At 34.0% G+C, this 16,638-nt stretch overlaps 2 protein-coding genes across 3 annotated transcripts; both read left to right on the forward strand.

The window, feature by feature from the left end:
• The first annotated feature begins 1,266 nt into the window (after positions 1-1,266).
• Positions 1,267-8,354, forward strand: LOC140832621 (WD repeat-containing protein DWA2-like). 2 transcript variants are annotated; one of them, XM_073196735.1, is made up of 15 exons: positions 1,267-1,364; positions 1,446-1,529; positions 1,619-1,751; positions 2,338-2,449; positions 3,199-3,298; positions 4,785-4,912; positions 5,325-5,394; positions 5,981-6,069; positions 6,343-6,388; positions 6,616-6,692; positions 6,784-6,857; positions 6,927-6,985; positions 7,180-7,792; positions 7,919-8,011; positions 8,091-8,354. In XM_073196735.1, exons 1-13 carry the CDS (start codon positions 1,320-1,322, stop codon positions 7,219-7,221), a joined length of 1,059 nt encoding a protein of 352 aa, XP_073052836.1. In that variant the 5' UTR covers positions 1,267-1,319; the 3' UTR covers positions 7,222-7,792; positions 7,919-8,011; positions 8,091-8,354. The 2 variants fall into 2 exon arrangements, with proteins under 2 accessions (XP_073052836.1, XP_073052837.1); XM_073196736.1 differs by lacking the exons at positions 7,919-8,011; positions 8,091-8,354 and having other exon boundaries at positions 6,616-6,687; positions 6,782-6,857; positions 7,180-7,480.
• Positions 8,355-10,026: 1,672 nt separating this feature from the next.
• On the forward strand, positions 10,027-15,103 carry LOC140832622 (protein EARLY STARVATION 1, chloroplastic-like). The gene is made up of 11 exons (XM_073196737.1): positions 10,027-10,629; positions 11,335-11,426; positions 11,584-11,777; positions 12,748-12,787; positions 12,934-13,015; positions 13,133-13,210; positions 13,304-13,429; positions 13,696-13,817; positions 14,262-14,301; positions 14,523-14,597; positions 14,701-15,103. The coding sequence occupies exons 1-11, from the start codon at positions 10,352-10,354 to the stop codon at positions 14,861-14,863; spliced, it is 1,290 nt and encodes a 429-aa protein (XP_073052838.1). The 5' UTR covers positions 10,027-10,351; the 3' UTR covers positions 14,864-15,103.
• Positions 15,104-16,638: the final 1,535 nt, after the last annotated feature.

The following is a 16,638-nucleotide window of genomic DNA, read 5'->3' on the forward strand; positions in this document are numbered from 1 at the left end:
TGCCTGAACTCTGACATTTAACATTGTGTTGGATAGATTGAACTTAATTTGAATGAAGATATTTGATTTGAAGAAGAATATAGAGTATGGATTTCAAATGAAATCCATTTTGAGAGTTTTTTTAAAAAAATATATCACAATTATTTTTGAAATTGTTTTGACTTTATATTAACCAAATTTGAAAATCACTTAAATTTTTTAAGTTCAAATACGTTGCATTGCATTTGGACCGGATGCTTTGGATTTAAAGAAGTATTTTTTAAAGAATGATTTGAAATAATTTCATATGAGTGGGTCTCATGTGAGACCCACTCACTGATCCCAATCTGTGAGACGGGTCAACCGTACTCATATTCACAATAAAAAGTAGAGTGTGTCTCATGTGAGACCATCTCACGGATTTTAATCTGTGAGACGGATTAACCCTACGGATACTCACAATAAAAAATAATACTTTTAGCATAAAAAAGTAATACTTTTTCATGGATTACCCAAATAAGAGATCCGTCTCACAAATACGACCCGTAAGACCGTCTCACACAAGTTTTTTTCTAAAAAGTAATACCCTCAGCATAAAAAATAATATTTTTCATAGATGACCCAAATAAGATATCCGTCTCACAAATACGACCCGTGATACCGTCTCACATAAATTTTTGTCATTTCATATTGAGATATATATGAAAGCAATTATAATAATTAAAAAATAACCAGCTAAAATGAATTTACCCAAACAAAAGTTGGATTTGGATTCGAGAAAAAAGATTTGACAATGATTTCAAATCTCTTTGTTTTGTAAGAATTTGGGATTCATCGTGAGTTAATACTAGTGATTATGCACATGTGATGCATGTGTACAATTTTTTTTTATCATTATCAATGGGCTAAAGTGTAATTTGATAATTTATGGGGTGACTAAATTGATATTTAAATTGTTGAAATAAAAAAAATAAATAGAAGTGTGTGTTGAAATTTGAAAAAAAAAATAACAAAAAACAAAAGTGTAATATTAATATCATGTAAGGGTAAAATTGGAAAAAAACTTGGTGTCCTCCTAGGTAGTTACTATCATGTGCTCGTCCTTAATATAATAAATAAATAATAATATAATAATATTATAGTATAGATATATCCTGATCCAAGATCCAGATCCAAGATCCAGATCCAAAATTGGGCCTTCTCGAAAATTTTAACAATCAGCCCAATCCAATGTTTCAACTGCAGATGTAGCCCACAGTTCAGGAATATGTATATGAGGTTCAAAACATCGCTCAAGTATATTTTGGCAATTTTTTCCTGAATCGTGGAGTTGCTGTACAATGCAAGGAGGATCAACCGGCGTTGGATATGGACTCAAATATCAGGTCAATTCTAGATCTCCTGAATCTACTAAACATAACTTGGTGAAAAGATTTGAAACCTGGATGGAATTTTAATTTCTGTAGGCGAGGTGCATTTCCGATGTGAAAGCAGATGTAGATCACACCAGTTTCTTAACAGGAACTCTTAGCCTTAAAGAAGAAAACGAAGTATGTGTTGATCTTTACTCGAGCTCAGTTAGCGCCGTTTTAGTTTGGATTTCGGAAGATGTTGATCAAAATAATCTGTGAATTTGCAGGTACATTTGATAAGGCTTTCTTCTGGTGGCACAGAATTGATCTGCGAGGGTTTGTTCTCGCATCCGAATGAAATATGGGATCTCGCATCCTGTCCTTTCGATCAACGCATATTTTCTACTGTTTTCTCTTCTGGTAGTTGTTTACACTCACTTTCAGATTATTACAGAGCTTCATTATCCTAGCTTATGCAATTATTAGATTTTTTCTGTAAAATCTGGTTATGACTAAAAATTAAGCAAGTTTTTGGGATCCCCATCGTATAAATTTATTTGAGCTTGAATTGTTAATGTAGCCTAGTTTTAACTGCATTTAAGCTCTTAATTTGAAACACTTACTGGACTCGAGAAGCTAAGAAATGGTAGAATGTTGATATAATTAGCAGGCTACTAGAGTTTGATTAGTTTTTGCCTTTCATCTTGAAATTGGTTACAGTTAGTTACAAAAATAGGATATTTCCCAATTCCTAATGTTATGCTGTTCACCTCCACCTGATTCCTTTGCTCTTGTTTATGTGTTATCATTATTTTTTTATTGTGTGAACTTTTATTTCATAGGCAGGAGAAAGTCATATTGACTAAATCTATCACATTGTTCACGAACAGTTTCTTAAACATAGATTCTTTAACAGCTGAATTCACTTTAAAAAAAAGTACAAGACTGTTTCATATGGTTTATTCTCGATTACTGTTTAGCTGATGTTTGCTTTGTGTTTTTTAAGGGGAAACATATGAGGCAGTGGTCTGGCAAATTCCTGAGTTATACGGCCAGCTGAGTTCCCCTCAATTGGAACGCATTGCTTCTCTGGATTCTCATACTTGCAAGATTAGAAGGTGATCTTTCTTTGTGGATCAGCAATAGATGAGCTGGTCCAGGATTTGTAACAATTATTAGCATTTTGCCTAATTTCTCATTTCTTCTCCTTATATAATGTGAATATGACACTCTTGTGATTGAAAGTTTGTGTTGAGTACTTGAAATGCCTGCATATAATGAAGCAACTTATCTAAAGAAAGCTAAAATGTTATATTTCCCACGAATTGCTGATATATTTACTTTTCAGATTTTAGAAGCTTCCCGATGCTAATACCTGCTTTTCAATTTCTTCAGTTGGTGTAAAATATCACTGTGGGAAAAAAAACTTTAGGTTCGTGGTAGCTGACTTTGGTGAGCTAATGAAAGTTGATATGGGTTTTACACTCTGTATTGATCCACAAATTGCATCATCAATTGATACAATTTTAGATTAAGTTTCATGGTTTGGTAGAACATCATGGTTGGCAATCTGTTTCTACATGGCCTATTAATTTTGAATCACAGATACTGCAGTTGACGACTATGTCCCATGATTGATTGGAAGGACCATAAATGAGAATGTCTTCCTTTTTGAACATTGAGTACACTTATAGATTGTGAAGATCCTTAGGACTTAATTTATTATTAACCTGAGCTTTTCCTCTTTGATGCTCTTTGGACTCACGCTGTAATTTGGACAAGACGGATCCTTTATTTTGCTGGAATTCCTCTGCTCTAGCAATTCAATTCTACTTTATATACTGAAAGATATTGCTACTATTTGCAGTGTACTTTGGTGGCCCACTGGAAGGCATGACAAGTTGGTTAGTATTGATGAGGAGAATCTCTTCTTGTGGAGCTTAGATATTTCGAAGAAGACTGCTCAGGTATGCATAACTCATCATTACAATTGACAGAGATGCTTTATAATTGATTATTATAGACAACATACTATGGAATTAGCACTGTTTTTAGTCAATTGTGTTTTTACTTCACTGCCCCTACTTTTGAAAAATGGTTGACTTTATGTATGGTCCTTCTAGGTTGTTGGAAAATCTTATTTTAGACTTTCCCCCTTATATTTGGGCCCCTCCTCACATCTTCCCCAATGAAAGTTGAAGCTGCTAAGGGAAAAATAGCCTCGTTGAAAGAATTGGTAATGACAAGGGTTGAAATACTGCCTGAAGTGATTTCACTGTTTCTCGAGCAACATGATTTAAATTCTCTGCAGAAAGTTCCGTCTTTTGAAAATGAATTGGTGCTATAGGCAAAGATATCAATATAATTATGGTTCTAGACCCAATTGTATGGCCATTTTATGATTTTATGAAGATCTATGCAAATTCAATTTGGTTGGTGATTCCTTAGTTTTGTTTTGTGAACAAAAGAAAGCGAAGAAATATTAATTTATTTGAATCATCTCTCCATGTAGCCTACACCGCAACTAGCGAGAATGTGCTATGATGACGATTTGAATCATCTCCTCTCAGTATGTCATGTTTTGTGCTTATTGGTTCACATGAAGATGGTTTAATTTCTTTTTCGTAATTGTCAAAAATGGTTATTTATTTTTCCTATTTGTAGTCGTGCTTTGTGTCATCTGTACAACTGATGCCTTCAGGTTATATGCTTCTGGATAAATAATGGCTGTGAATGCTTAGGTGAAATGTGTTTAAAACTTGTTTATGAATATTATCCTCAGGACTTGATTTTATAAGCATACTTTGGTCTGAGTTATTTTGTTTAGTCTACTGTTTTGCAATGCTCTCTCTTTAAGAGTCATTATCTTTTCATAATGAAATGTGAGTTGGAATGGATTTTTCAGTTTTCTTAATCAACTGTTTTCATGACTCTCACTCTTTCAGAATCATTATCTCTTCATAATAAAATGTGATTTGTACACTTATTATAATGCATGGAATATCTATGTGAGATGCAAATGTGAATTATTGTTGCCAATAATTTTTATTGAATTTTTCATTCTCAATTTTGAAAATTATAACGTTCATTCAATCTTTATATTGACCTACCTTGGTTTCACTCCACTATTTTTCTCACAAAAAAGTTAAATTTATTCTTTATACGTTCATCTCAGTTTCTGTTTACCTTGGTTTAAGTTCAATTATTGCTACACTTCTTGCAATCAAATAGATTGCGATGCTAGTTTTATTTGATCACTTGTTCTCCATTTTGATTTGTTCAGAAGATTTAGTCACGAGTTACCATAAGTTCTTTATCAACATCGATTTGTTTCCATGTTGCATCATGATGTGTTTCAACATGCATTTGGTCGCAGAAATAGGGATCTTGAACCACTTAATGACCCCTTTATGTTCTGGATAATTCTTATCCATTGTCTATTGTGTAATCTAGGTACAATCACAAGAATCTGTGGGCATGCTTCATTATCTATCTGGTGGTGCCTGGGATCCTCATGACTTCAATTCTGTTTCATTGACAAGTGAATCATCGGTACAACTGTGGGATTTGAGGACGATGAAGTATGTTAACTTTGATTCAACTTTTTTGCATATTTCTAAGAAACAAATTAATGGGAACCTATTTTAGCTTCATATTCAAGTTATGCAGTATGTGGATTGTTTGATTATTAAATTGGTTTCATGATTCTTTTATGCGTATAGTTACAGTTTGGTTTTATTCAGTGCTGTAATGCATAGTACAACCCTCTTTTTTCTTGCCTTGTTGCGGTTTTGTCATTTGCAATGAGAATCTACTTTGGTACTTCCTGCTTATTCGAGTTTGCCATGAATGGTATAAGTAAAATTTCAGTCCTGCCGCTATCACTTACTAATATTGATATAGTAAATTTATTAGCTGTTTAATTAGTTGACAACGTATTTTGAAAACAAACATTTTGATTGTGACTATTATTTATGATTCTCGTGCATGCAGGAAGACGGATTCCATTGAGCATTCTCATGTCCGCAATGTAGACTACAACATGAAAAAGAGGTACATGCTTGTAAGTACCATGAAAACTTCACGAGTGCATTTCAAACCCATAGGTTGTCCTATGTTTCCTATCAAAAAAAAAAAAAAAGGTTGTCCTAGTCTCAAGTAGGTCCTTGGGCATAGTATACCGATGTCTAATATGTTCATGAGATTACATTAAACTGCCACTGCTCATCTTTTTCCTTAAATCTCATTTGACCATTTCATCTGCGAGAATTTTCTAATAAATTTTACCTGATCTTTTACTTCAGATGATCTTGTTTTTCTTGGTAAAAAGGGAATAGTCAACTTTTAGAATCATCTAAACTTGAACCTACATTGCAATATTTAAACTCTTCGCTGTTGGACAAATCAGTCTTGTATGGCATGCTCACGTTTTTCTCTTTCGAAGCACACTTCCCATCATAGTTTTTTCGATTCTGTCTTTTGAGCCACCGGCCACGCCTAGAAATTATCGTTTGGTTGTAGAAATATCAGGGTTTGGTGATGAATGAAGCAGTCCCATTCTAGACTACTTTTAAGTGTTGCAATATGGCAAGTTGAAGAACATACACGTTGTCCATCTCTTAACCCATAAGACCCTTTTAATTTCACAGGTAACTGCAGAAGATGAGTCTGGCATACATATTTGGGACCTCAGGAAGCTGAAATTCCCAGTTTCAGAGCTCCCTGGACATTCGCACTGGTAAATTTTTGCAGCATCAAATGTTGGTTTAGCTTATATTTTTAACATTTATGTGAGAGTTTCAAACATATATCTTCTTTGGATACCTTTACTTCTGTTTATTTTAGTTATTTTTAGTTGTTTGTTCTTTAAAAATGATATATTTTCTTTTCTTTCTTTTGCATTTGTTTACTAATTGTATACCAGTACCTTTGTCATTTGAATAAGATTGTTTAATCACTTGCTATTTTCTCATAATTGATTTTAATGGTGATATTCGAAATTTTTTCACAGGACCTGGACAGTAAAATGTAACCCTGAGTATCAAGGCCTAATTCTGGTACCTTCTTGCTCCTTATTGTCTACAAATCCTTCACACCCACTCTCTTTATGCACGCAGGATGTTATACAGTCGTTGCCCCTGTGAAGATGCTTTTGACGGAGTTTTTATCACCATATCATATGATTAAGCAAATCCATTTTTCCATATGAAATTGGGTTCCAGATCAGATGTGAGTTTCTCTTTTTATATACTGATGTTTTACTGATGATGCAAAGGTTTTGTAGAGTGCTGGAACTGACTCGGCTGTCAATCTGTGGTTTGCCTCTCCTCCAAGCAGTGATGAGCTGACATCAGATAGTAGGTCTGTTGTTCATTTAATTACCAGGACTTGTTTCCATAACAGCGCTTCTTAGTGTTGCTCATAAGTCATAGGTAATGTCATTTTCTGGCAGCTTGGTGGGGCCGCCAAAGCGGAGTACAGATCCATTGCTCAATTCATACAGTGATTATGAAGACAGTGTCTATGGTAACTTTGCAAACTTGATTTGCTTTTGGCTTTAGTTCTGAATCTAATAAACAGCTCATTTTAATTCAGGTCTTGCTTGGACTTCTCGAGAACCTTGGATATTTGCGTCTCTGTCTTATGATGGGAGGGTAAGATTGCTGATTTCCTAGATTACCTATCCAAATTTAAGATTTATGTTATACGCTCAAAGTTTTTTTCCCCTTATTTGACGCATCGCTATATCTACTTCGACTAATATGTGTGATTTTTTTGCTATGGTTATACAATTTTCACGAGTTTCTTCTGGAGTGTTGGTTACTGTAAGTTTGTTCTCTCTTTGCAGGTGGTCGTGGAATCCATCAAACCTCATCTTCCTAAACTATGAAGTGAACGATTTAGTGGGTGCGACATACGTAATCCAGTTGCTGATTTTCTTTTTGTATCGCATATCAGCTATTCATTTGTTAAATCTAATCTCAACGAGGTTTCTTGCGAAGTTCTGCTATTATTGACGACCATGAAATGTGTCGCATCGGTCCCATCTGTCATATGGTATGCTGATTTTTCTTTCCTTATCCCTTCACACTGTAAACGTGGTTTGGATAAGTTTTGAATTTTATTAAAGTGAGGAGCCATTGATTTTATCCATTGATTTTATGGACTAGCGAAATTTGTTTTGGTTGGATCGGAAAGCTCGGGATATGCAAAAGTGTCCGATCTTTTTTTGTTTCTTTTCCCTTTTATTTCTAGACAAGCATTTTAAATACGTTACTTCAAGGAGCAATTCATATACTTTTCATGGCTAGGATCAAATTGTGGCCAGAGCAGTCAAAAGACCAGAGGAAAAACCTAGAGAAACCGTTTAGCATCATTGGAAATTTTGTCTCTTTGTTTCTCCAAATGGATCGGGCGACTTGCAAAAATATACAGTGACGTAAAGCTTATCCTAATTCCACGTAATTGATGAGTCATTCTCGTCTCCTCGGGCATGTGTCCTTTCATTTATAGACAAGCATTTTAATTACGTTACTTTAAGGAGCAACTCAATAATTTTCGTGGTTATGATCAAATTGTGGTGTCAGCACACTCGAAGACCAGAGGTAAAAACAAGAGAAACTGTCAGCGTTGTCGGAGATTTTGTTATTTGGATTGGACGACTTGCAAAAATATATAGTGTGCGTAAAGCTTATCCTAATTCCCTCTAAATGATTAGTCATTCTCGTGTCATCAGCATGTGTCACTCTTTTCCACCAGGAACTCATCCTCCGAGCGAGCACGTAAGCATACACGACTTTTAATCTTATCCATTTTCCTTTCCAACATTTTATTTGGTTCTGACACGTGGAATGCAAGTAATGATTAAGACGGAAGACATAGGATCTCCGCTATCATTATCTCAAATAAGTGTCTAGAAATCTGGAATCTAATTCCAAAGCCCGTCTTGTCGGAGGCCCACCAGAGCCCACTTGGCTCCCGGTAACCCGCTAAGAAATATTCTTGTGGTTGATGCAGCTAAAATAAATGAGTCGCGTAAATTTTGCACGCGAGATTCGACTGGTTAGTAATTGTCCACTTGGTCCGTAAATGAGCTCACCTGGCTGGTAAACAGATCTACGTAGACAATACACAGTTAATTTGATCGTCGTCACCTGCGTCACGAACAGTCGTCAAGTGAGCGTATTTGGAGGGTGATATTAAGGTAGTGTTTGTAAATGTTTAAAAATTATAATTCTGAGGTTTTTTTTTCATGAATTTGCAAAATTTTGTAAAGAAAAATTTCATAATAATTTTTTAAGTTTTTCATAGAGTTAGTTTATTCTTTTATTTGGATTGGACGACTTGCAAAAATATTGTTAGTTTATTCTCTTATTTTGGTAAAATGGTTGGAACCCAAAACCAGAAACACATTAGTAAAAAAGTTGCCACTTGAAAAAAACAAAGGTACGACATACAACTTGAAATCCGGTACAGATCTCCTCCTACAAACTATACTACACTTGATGTTATATATATTAAATTTGTAGAAATTCAAAAAAACGAAAAGCTTCTTGCCTAATATTAATTTAATTTAAAATCTTATGTTTTTGAAAATCAAGCATAAAATCACTTAAATGATGTAAATATGTTAATTTTCTTTAACACATGAGGTTAAATGTCCTTGCCTTTTGAAAATTGGATAATTTATCAGTCTTTATTTGTATGAAATCTTATTTATTTTAGATTTTTCATATGATAGGATGCTAGTAGCTACTCATACACGCATATTCATGTACAAGTAGCATTAGGTTTTCTATACAACTGTTTAATGGACATATATATGTGAAATAGTTTTTATCAATCGATATTTAAAACGAAAAATAATATTTTTAAAATAAAAATAATAAATAATTTACGAATCAAATTGATCATATATATATATATATATATATATATATATATATATATATATATATAATAAAATTGATTCATAAGACAAACACACATGATTTTTGTTATTTATTATATCTATTACTATATATTAAACTTGATGCAATTGTACTAATCGATTTGGTTCGTCAATGTGACATTAACATCAAATTACAAATATAGTCTAAAAAAATTACACATTCATTTTCTTTGTTCAAAGACAAAGCTTTCAAAATCATAATTCTTTAATCTTATTTTTTTAAATCCATTTAAATTTTGTATTTACCAATCCGTTAATTTAAACTCGCTAAAAAAATACTTTAAAAATAAAATTACATAAACTTAACCCATAATATTAATTTACACACACATAATGTGTGCAACGATAGCTAAGTAACGGAGAACGAGTAGAGTCGGACCTATCTTTTTTTCAGAAAAAACTTGTACGAGACAGTCTCACGGATCGTATTTTGTGAGACAGATCATCATCTATGAAAAAATATTACTTTTTATGCTAATAATATTACATTTTATTGTGAATATCGATAAAATGGATCAATATCATAAACAAAGATTTACGAGACCTTCGTCTTTTCTATAGTCGGTTAATGGTCGAGCCAGTAGAACTCGAAGTCACAATAACGAGTGAAATTATGACAGGTGGCTTATCAATTGCGGTGCTCAAGGGACCCACTGCCCCCCTCGTGTATTCGCAGCCCTTTCTGTTGCCGGATCTAACACCACCAATTCGTTCATTTAATTTATCATTTTACTGACCAAATTCAATCCGATTTCCGTACTTAACCCTACGCCAATTCCATTCACTCCCCGCTGCTGTTGGAATATATATAAGTATACCGCAGATCAAGAAAACGCAGCACTCCGATTCTATCCGGTTATCTCTGCACCAATGCCTGCGTTTCTCTTCCTTTCCCCGCCTATCTCTCTTTCCATAAACCCAATTCTCAAGAATTGTGTGTGTTTCTAGGTTAAACAATCTGCATTTGATAAACCCTCTTTTTTTTTCCGGAAGCGAGGAGGATTGATCCTTCTCTAGCCAGATTTTGTTGCTGCTTAACGGCATTGATGTAAAATTTTGAAAGGCGGGCATGGCGGCTGCAAGGGGGTTTGCGACGCCGTTAAACGTGAGGCTATTGAGGAGAACTGACGTGGCGCTCGTCAATGGTAAGAATGGAGTGGTTCTGGAGGTGCGGGGGAAGAAGAGGAGGTCTCTGGCGGAGGGAATTGTAAAGTGCTGTTGTTCGGAGATTCGGAGGGTTAGTGGGTCGGGTAAGAGCGTGGAGAAGTTCGAGGACCGCCGGTTTGACCCGAATAAGAGCTCAAATTATCGTGGTATGGCCCCAGCCATGCCCTTTGCTTCTTCTCAGTAAGCCTTTTTTACTCGGCCTTTTCTTTTTTCAGTGCATAAATGACAAGAAAAAGGTTTCGTCTTTCTTTCTGCATAGAGTAGTGACTCTCATTGTTTTGGATTTTTGGGCGTAAAAGGCTGCTTAATATTTTCTTTGATTTTGATTTAATTCTGACAGTTTACGATTTGATTTGATGTGACTTGTTTGTTAGAATATAGCTTGAGGCTTTTAGGCAAATGAGATCAACCTGAGAATTGCCGTTTATGAATTCTACGTAGACTAGCGATGTCTTTCGTAGTCTGAGAAGTCGAAAACTGTATGATTTGGGTCGTTGATTCATTTGGTATGTTCTTTCCTTCAGAGTAACAAGTGGATGTCTAAGAATAAGATAGGCTCTGAATAGACGTGCTTATTTAAAATTTCTGGAAATGTAGGATGCGTGAGAGATGCCCAACCGGTGATTATCTATTATATGACAATAACTAGAAAATTAAATATCAGTTTCTCTTCCGAGCGTTACAATAATTATAGTATCGTTCAGCAAAATCACGCATATTTGATCATGATGATGGTTATTAGCATAGATTAGAATAACTATGATAGCATTAGTGTATATCTTTGTCAGTTGGGTAAATTAAACATCCTCCTTCTCCAATTACGTGATGAAGGATAGATGTATTTGTTTATTTGAAGTAAAAGTTATGTATCTTGGTATGTTGTAGATCTCGGTTTGTTTCAAAACAAGAGAAGTTCTTCTTCCGATGCACGCCAAGAAATTCAGGTCCTCAGTCCCGAGATTCTCCCCCCAAACGAGGTAAAACATTTGTAATTTCTAGCTCTGGCTTCGATAACAACTGTTAAATCGGAAGTGTCGAAGAATCTCGATCAACTGTCAACGCATATTTGATTACAGTGTTCGATTCTTTATGAACTGGCTTCATTTATCGTAAGTAATACTCTTTCTGCTGTAGATACTGGAATCGCAAATGAGAAAGACTGGGGTATAAGTTTGTTAAATGAAAATGTCAATGAATCTGGAACCAATGAAGACGGTAGTACTTGGTTCCGTGAAAGTGGAGAAGATCTTGGAGACAATGGTTACAGATGTAGATGGACACGGATGGGAGGTCAAAGCCATGATGGCACCTCAGAATGGAAAGAAACGGTATATGAATGCTGTAAATGTTATTTTAATGCATTGAACATGTGAAGCTATTTGATTATGTGAATTTTCTGTGTCAATTAAACCATGGAACATTGCTCCACTGTATTCTTGTTTTTCTCTACAGAATTTTGTTTTTATATTCCAGTCAAATCAAAACAAAGCCGTATTACTCAGAAAATGGGTCTTCTCCGCAGTCTGAAGATTTGTGGCTTTTATTGGTGAACATTTGTACACTTCATCGCATGAAAACTCCTTTGCGGTGTTATAATGCCATTTGACAATTGAAAATCTTATCCAGAATCAAGTTTGTGCTGCTGAAACCATAATATTCTAATCTAAAGTTTTCGGGATTCAGAATGACCAAATTATATTAAGGTTATGCATTATAAAAGTATCTAATTCACAAAAGAAAGGTGAAGAGCACAACTGTATCTGACTGCATATCAATCTATGATTAACCCTGAGCTTGTTAGAATCACAAATTTTCAGCATATCTTCACAATTTGTCGTTCGTATAATGTTTTTTAACAATATTTGCTATTGGCTATCCTGTTAACTGGATTTGGGGAACAGTTAAAACTGTGGTTTCAAATATTTTATCCTGGAAAACAACAGAAGTTTGACTGGATAATAGACTGGTTATAAAGCATATCAACTATTCAATCACCTAACCAGGTAGCCCTGTTGTTCCTCTGGGGCGAACATGACAACCACTAAATTATTAAGCATTCTCAAAATTTTTCTTGATGTGAACACTCTATGTTTCAATGTCTCCTGAAATTTTTGAATGAATTCATGTGTTTAACTTCTGAGTTGTATTCTTGAACTTCGAAGTAACTGAAAACTTTGTCAGTTCCTAATATTACCAGGTGCAAGATAGTCACATGCAAATATGCCTCTTTTTTTATGAACTTATTAAGTATCATCCCAGGTGGATGCATTTAATTGGATTTGTTGATCTCCTTGACAGTGGTGGGAGAAAAGTGATTGGACCGGATACAAAGAGCTAGGTATTGGCACTCGGTTCTTTATGAACTTTTTTCAACTGAACACGGATTGTTTTGGTTATTCAATAAAAAGAGATTCTTTGTTAGGTTTGTTTCCCTCAGGATCTCATGCCATCTTGAAGTGCTTATTTTCAGTTGATCTGATACAGGTGTTGAGAAATCAGGAAGAAATGGAGAAGGAGACTCTTGGTGGGAAACCTGGCGAGAAGTTCTTCACCAAGATGAATGGAGGTTTGACTTTGAATTCACCAATGCAAAATTCATATTTTAAAAACTATAAAAGAAGACATTTTTGCGGACTCTATGTACTTTTACCATCCTCACAGATACCAATTTATTTTACTGCAGTAATCTAGCTAGGATTGAACGGAGTGCACAGAAACAAGCGAAATCAGGGACTGAAAATGCTGGATGGTATGAAAATTGGTGAGATAAGTTATATCCAATTCTAGTAGTATCATTAACTAATTTGCATTTGATGATCAATTCTACATGAAATTTAATTACTGTCCTATGCAGGTGGGAAAAGTATGATGCCAAAGGCTGGACTGAGAAAGGTGCCCAAAAATATGGTAGATTAAATGAACAATCATGGTGGGAGAAGTGGGGGGAGCATTATGATGGAAGGGGATCAGTCCTGAAATGGTATTTCTCCACCCTTTTCTTTTTCCTTCCTTAGGCCTGGCGTCTATTTGCCTTGGATTATTCAAGGTTTTGATAACTTCCTAGGTGTCTACAGTTGCACTGTTATATGCGACAATCTCATTGCTGAATAATTTTTCAAGAAAGAAAAGCTCTCTTGTTAGGCTTCATCGGTTTAGCATCTGTTCATCTATTGTCTATTGTGAGTAGGAGTGCATGAAAATTTAAATCGGATTGAAACGGTATACCATGGGATGTCTCATCTCCAGGACTGACAAGTGGGCAGAGACTGAACTCGGAACCAAATGGGGAGACAAGTGGGAAGAGAAATTTTTTGCCAGCATAGGTTCACGTCAAGGAGAGACATGGCACGTATCACCTAGTGCTGAAAGTACGTCATCCACTCTTATATGTATGGCAAATAGACAAACATATGCTTGGTCATTTGTGTGCTGGAGTGTAGTCCGTGTAGTCCCTTTAATTACCCAAGTTTTTGTCATATGTAACTCGCTAGTTTTATGGATCATGATGCTACGTAAATGTGGAAAGATGAACACAATTATCTTGTGATTCATATCGAGCAATCAAATAAAACAGAGTATTAATTATCCGAACCCTGGTTCTGCACATATGTTCACCATCCTGAAACTAAGAACATGTTTTTGATACCCATATGTATTATTAATTAATTGTACAAATCCTTTCTTAAAGTTCCATTAAATGAATTAATCTAATCATGATTCAGTATGCCAGAAAAATCGATTTACTTTTGATCAAGTGGACTTGCTCGGTGATGTTCTTTTTCCTTGTTTATTGATTTCTGTCCAAATTATAGGGTGGTCAAGGACATGGGGAGAAGAGCACTTTGGGAACGGGTAAGTGGTACACAACCAATCTTCTCTGCTAGTAAACTTAGCTTCCTTTACGATGATTATCAAGAATTCTCTGTTTGAAAATGTTTCTAATGAAACTTTCTTGCAACAATTCCGCTCGTAGCCAATTGCACCTCCATTGTCTCCTTTGTATCAATTGCAGCAGCAAAGATGCAATATTACTCCTGAACATAGAAATTGACAATATATAATTTATTTTACAGCAAAGTGCACAAGTATGGCAAAAGTACAACCGGAGAAAGCTGGGATATAGTTGTAGATGAAGAAACATACTACGAGTATGTCTTGTTCCCTATCATATTTAACTCTTCCATCTTCTATACTTGATGTCTCTTGTGCTTCCTCGTACATAAACTGACGTGTTTTAACTTGTAATCGAAGGGCCGAACCACATTATGGATGGGCTGATGTTGTGGGTGATTCAACACAGTTACTGTCCATCCAACCTCGAGAGAGACCTCCGGGAGTCTTTCCAAATATCGACTTTGGTACGGCTCCCCCGCCTGCAGAAGAGCCACCCGAGTCATCTTTTTCACAGGGATGAAATGGCACAAAATCAAAATGAGTTGTGTGCTTTGGAAGTTCACTAAATCTATGTGTAAGGAGTTGTTTAAAACTTGATGTGTTGCAGAATATTTCTCCATTCATTCTCCATTTTATTCATTCTTTCAAATATTGCTGCCCGCATATCATCAATGATTAGGATATTTTGGGCATTTGGTTGAACGAGTTTTGGAGGTATATTGGTTTCAGACTTTTATCGACATTTGTGGAGTTTAAAATATAGCGGTATTCAATCTAGATTTTTATATACTCAAGTTGCATACATACAATGTATGTATATATTAATTAATTCATTATTTTATTTTCATATTAAAAATTCATATAAAATTTTACTTAAAATGAATGAAATTATTATAATTTTGATTTTAAAAATATATTATTAATTAAATAAACATGTTTAGTTGATTTGAATGAATTAATTTAATATGAACAAATTTAGTAATAATTTATTTATTATATTTTGTCAATAAGTTAAAAAAAATTATATTGATTAATATTTTAAATAAATGAAAGTTATTGATATTCAATTATTACTTTAAATACATTAAATAAATCAAAATAATAAATTGTAAAATTCACAAAGTTTATAAAAAAGTTTACAAAAATAAATTTACAAGATTTTATGAAAATTTTATTGTAATCTAAAAAAATATATGAACTCCACAAAAATGAGATGTTTAAAAAATTAATAAATCTCTATAATAAATACATCTGTTAAGGTATTCTATTAGACAAAAACTTGTTTGAGACAGTCTCACGGGTCGTATTTGTGAGACGGATCTCTTATTTGGGTCATATATGGAAAAGTATTACTTTTTATGCTAAGAGTATTACTTTTTATTGTGAATATGAGTATGATTGATCCGTCTCACGGATCATGATCCGTGAGTGGGTCTCACATAAGACCCACTCACTCTATTAAATTGTTGATATCATCGTTTTCAAATGGGTTTTCATATTTAATCTACATATACGATAAGGCTCTCTTTTCGGATTTGTAGGACCAAATGAGGTTGGGCGGCGGGTTTCATATTTAATCTACATATACGATAAGCTAATTTGGGGCGTACTAAACTTGCAAACAGACACATATCAGACTAAAAATATAATTTTTCATAAAGATTTGAAATCTACTGTGATAGTATAATTATAATCAGGGATGCCAATGAACTCTACCCCATAAAAAAAAAAAAAAAACAAAACAAAAACAAAAACAAAAACAAAATCTACCCCATATTAAACTCCCTTGTTCAAGATGGGTTACGGGGTCAACAAGCATATCCCAATTTAAGTGAACTCGTCCCACCGTTATATGCATTATTAATAATATAATAATATTTTTTCTTATATTAAATGATAAATATTTTATCATACTTTTATTTTATATATAATGTTTTAATGTTGAAATAATTTTATTTTATTATGATATGTTTAATTGTGAAATATATCATTATAATTTTTTTAAAACGCTATAATTATTTTTGTTCAAAACATGAATATATTTAATAAAAGATATTATTAGAAACTTGACACAAAATTAAAATAAATGCACTCATTCTAGCCAATTTGTTTAAAACGAAATATAATATGTTTTAATATTTGAACTTTAACAATAAAAAAATCCCTTTTCAGAAGGCAATCGAAAATTCACACCTTTTCTTGTGGACTATATATTAAATGATTTTATAAATAGAATCTAATTATGTTATATGTTTAATACAAAATCGAACTATATTTTAGAAATATATATATTCT

The sequence above is a fragment of the Primulina eburnea genome, chromosome 5, assembly GCF_022965805.1.
Source record: "Primulina eburnea isolate SZY01 chromosome 5, ASM2296580v1, whole genome shotgun sequence".
In the NCBI taxonomy this organism is placed as follows: Eukaryota; Viridiplantae; Streptophyta; class Magnoliopsida; order Lamiales; family Gesneriaceae; genus Primulina; species Primulina eburnea.

Excerpts from the sequence above, each read along its gene's own strand:
- LOC140832621 (XM_073196735.1), top strand. The coding sequence starts at position 1,320 with ATGCAAGGAGGATCAACCGGCGTTGGATATGGACTCAAATATCAG. Across the intron at positions 3,299-4,784 it reads TTTCGAAGAAGACTGCTCAG|GTACAATCACAAGAATCTGT; the intron begins GTATGCATAACT and ends TGTGTAATCTAG. Across the intron at positions 5,395-5,980 it reads TGAAAAAGAGGTACATGCTT|GTAACTGCAGAAGATGAGTC; the intron begins GTAAGTACCATG and ends TTAATTTCACAG.
- LOC140832622 (XM_073196737.1), top strand. The coding sequence starts at position 10,352 with ATGGCGGCTGCAAGGGGGTTTGCGACGCCGTTAAACGTGAGGCTATTG. Across the intron at positions 13,016-13,132 it reads CTTCACCAAGATGAATGGAG|TAATCTAGCTAGGATTGAAC; the intron begins GTTTGACTTTGA and ends ATTTTACTGCAG. Across the intron at positions 14,302-14,522 it reads GAAGAGCACTTTGGGAACGG|CAAAGTGCACAAGTATGGCA; the intron begins GTAAGTGGTACA and ends TTTATTTTACAG.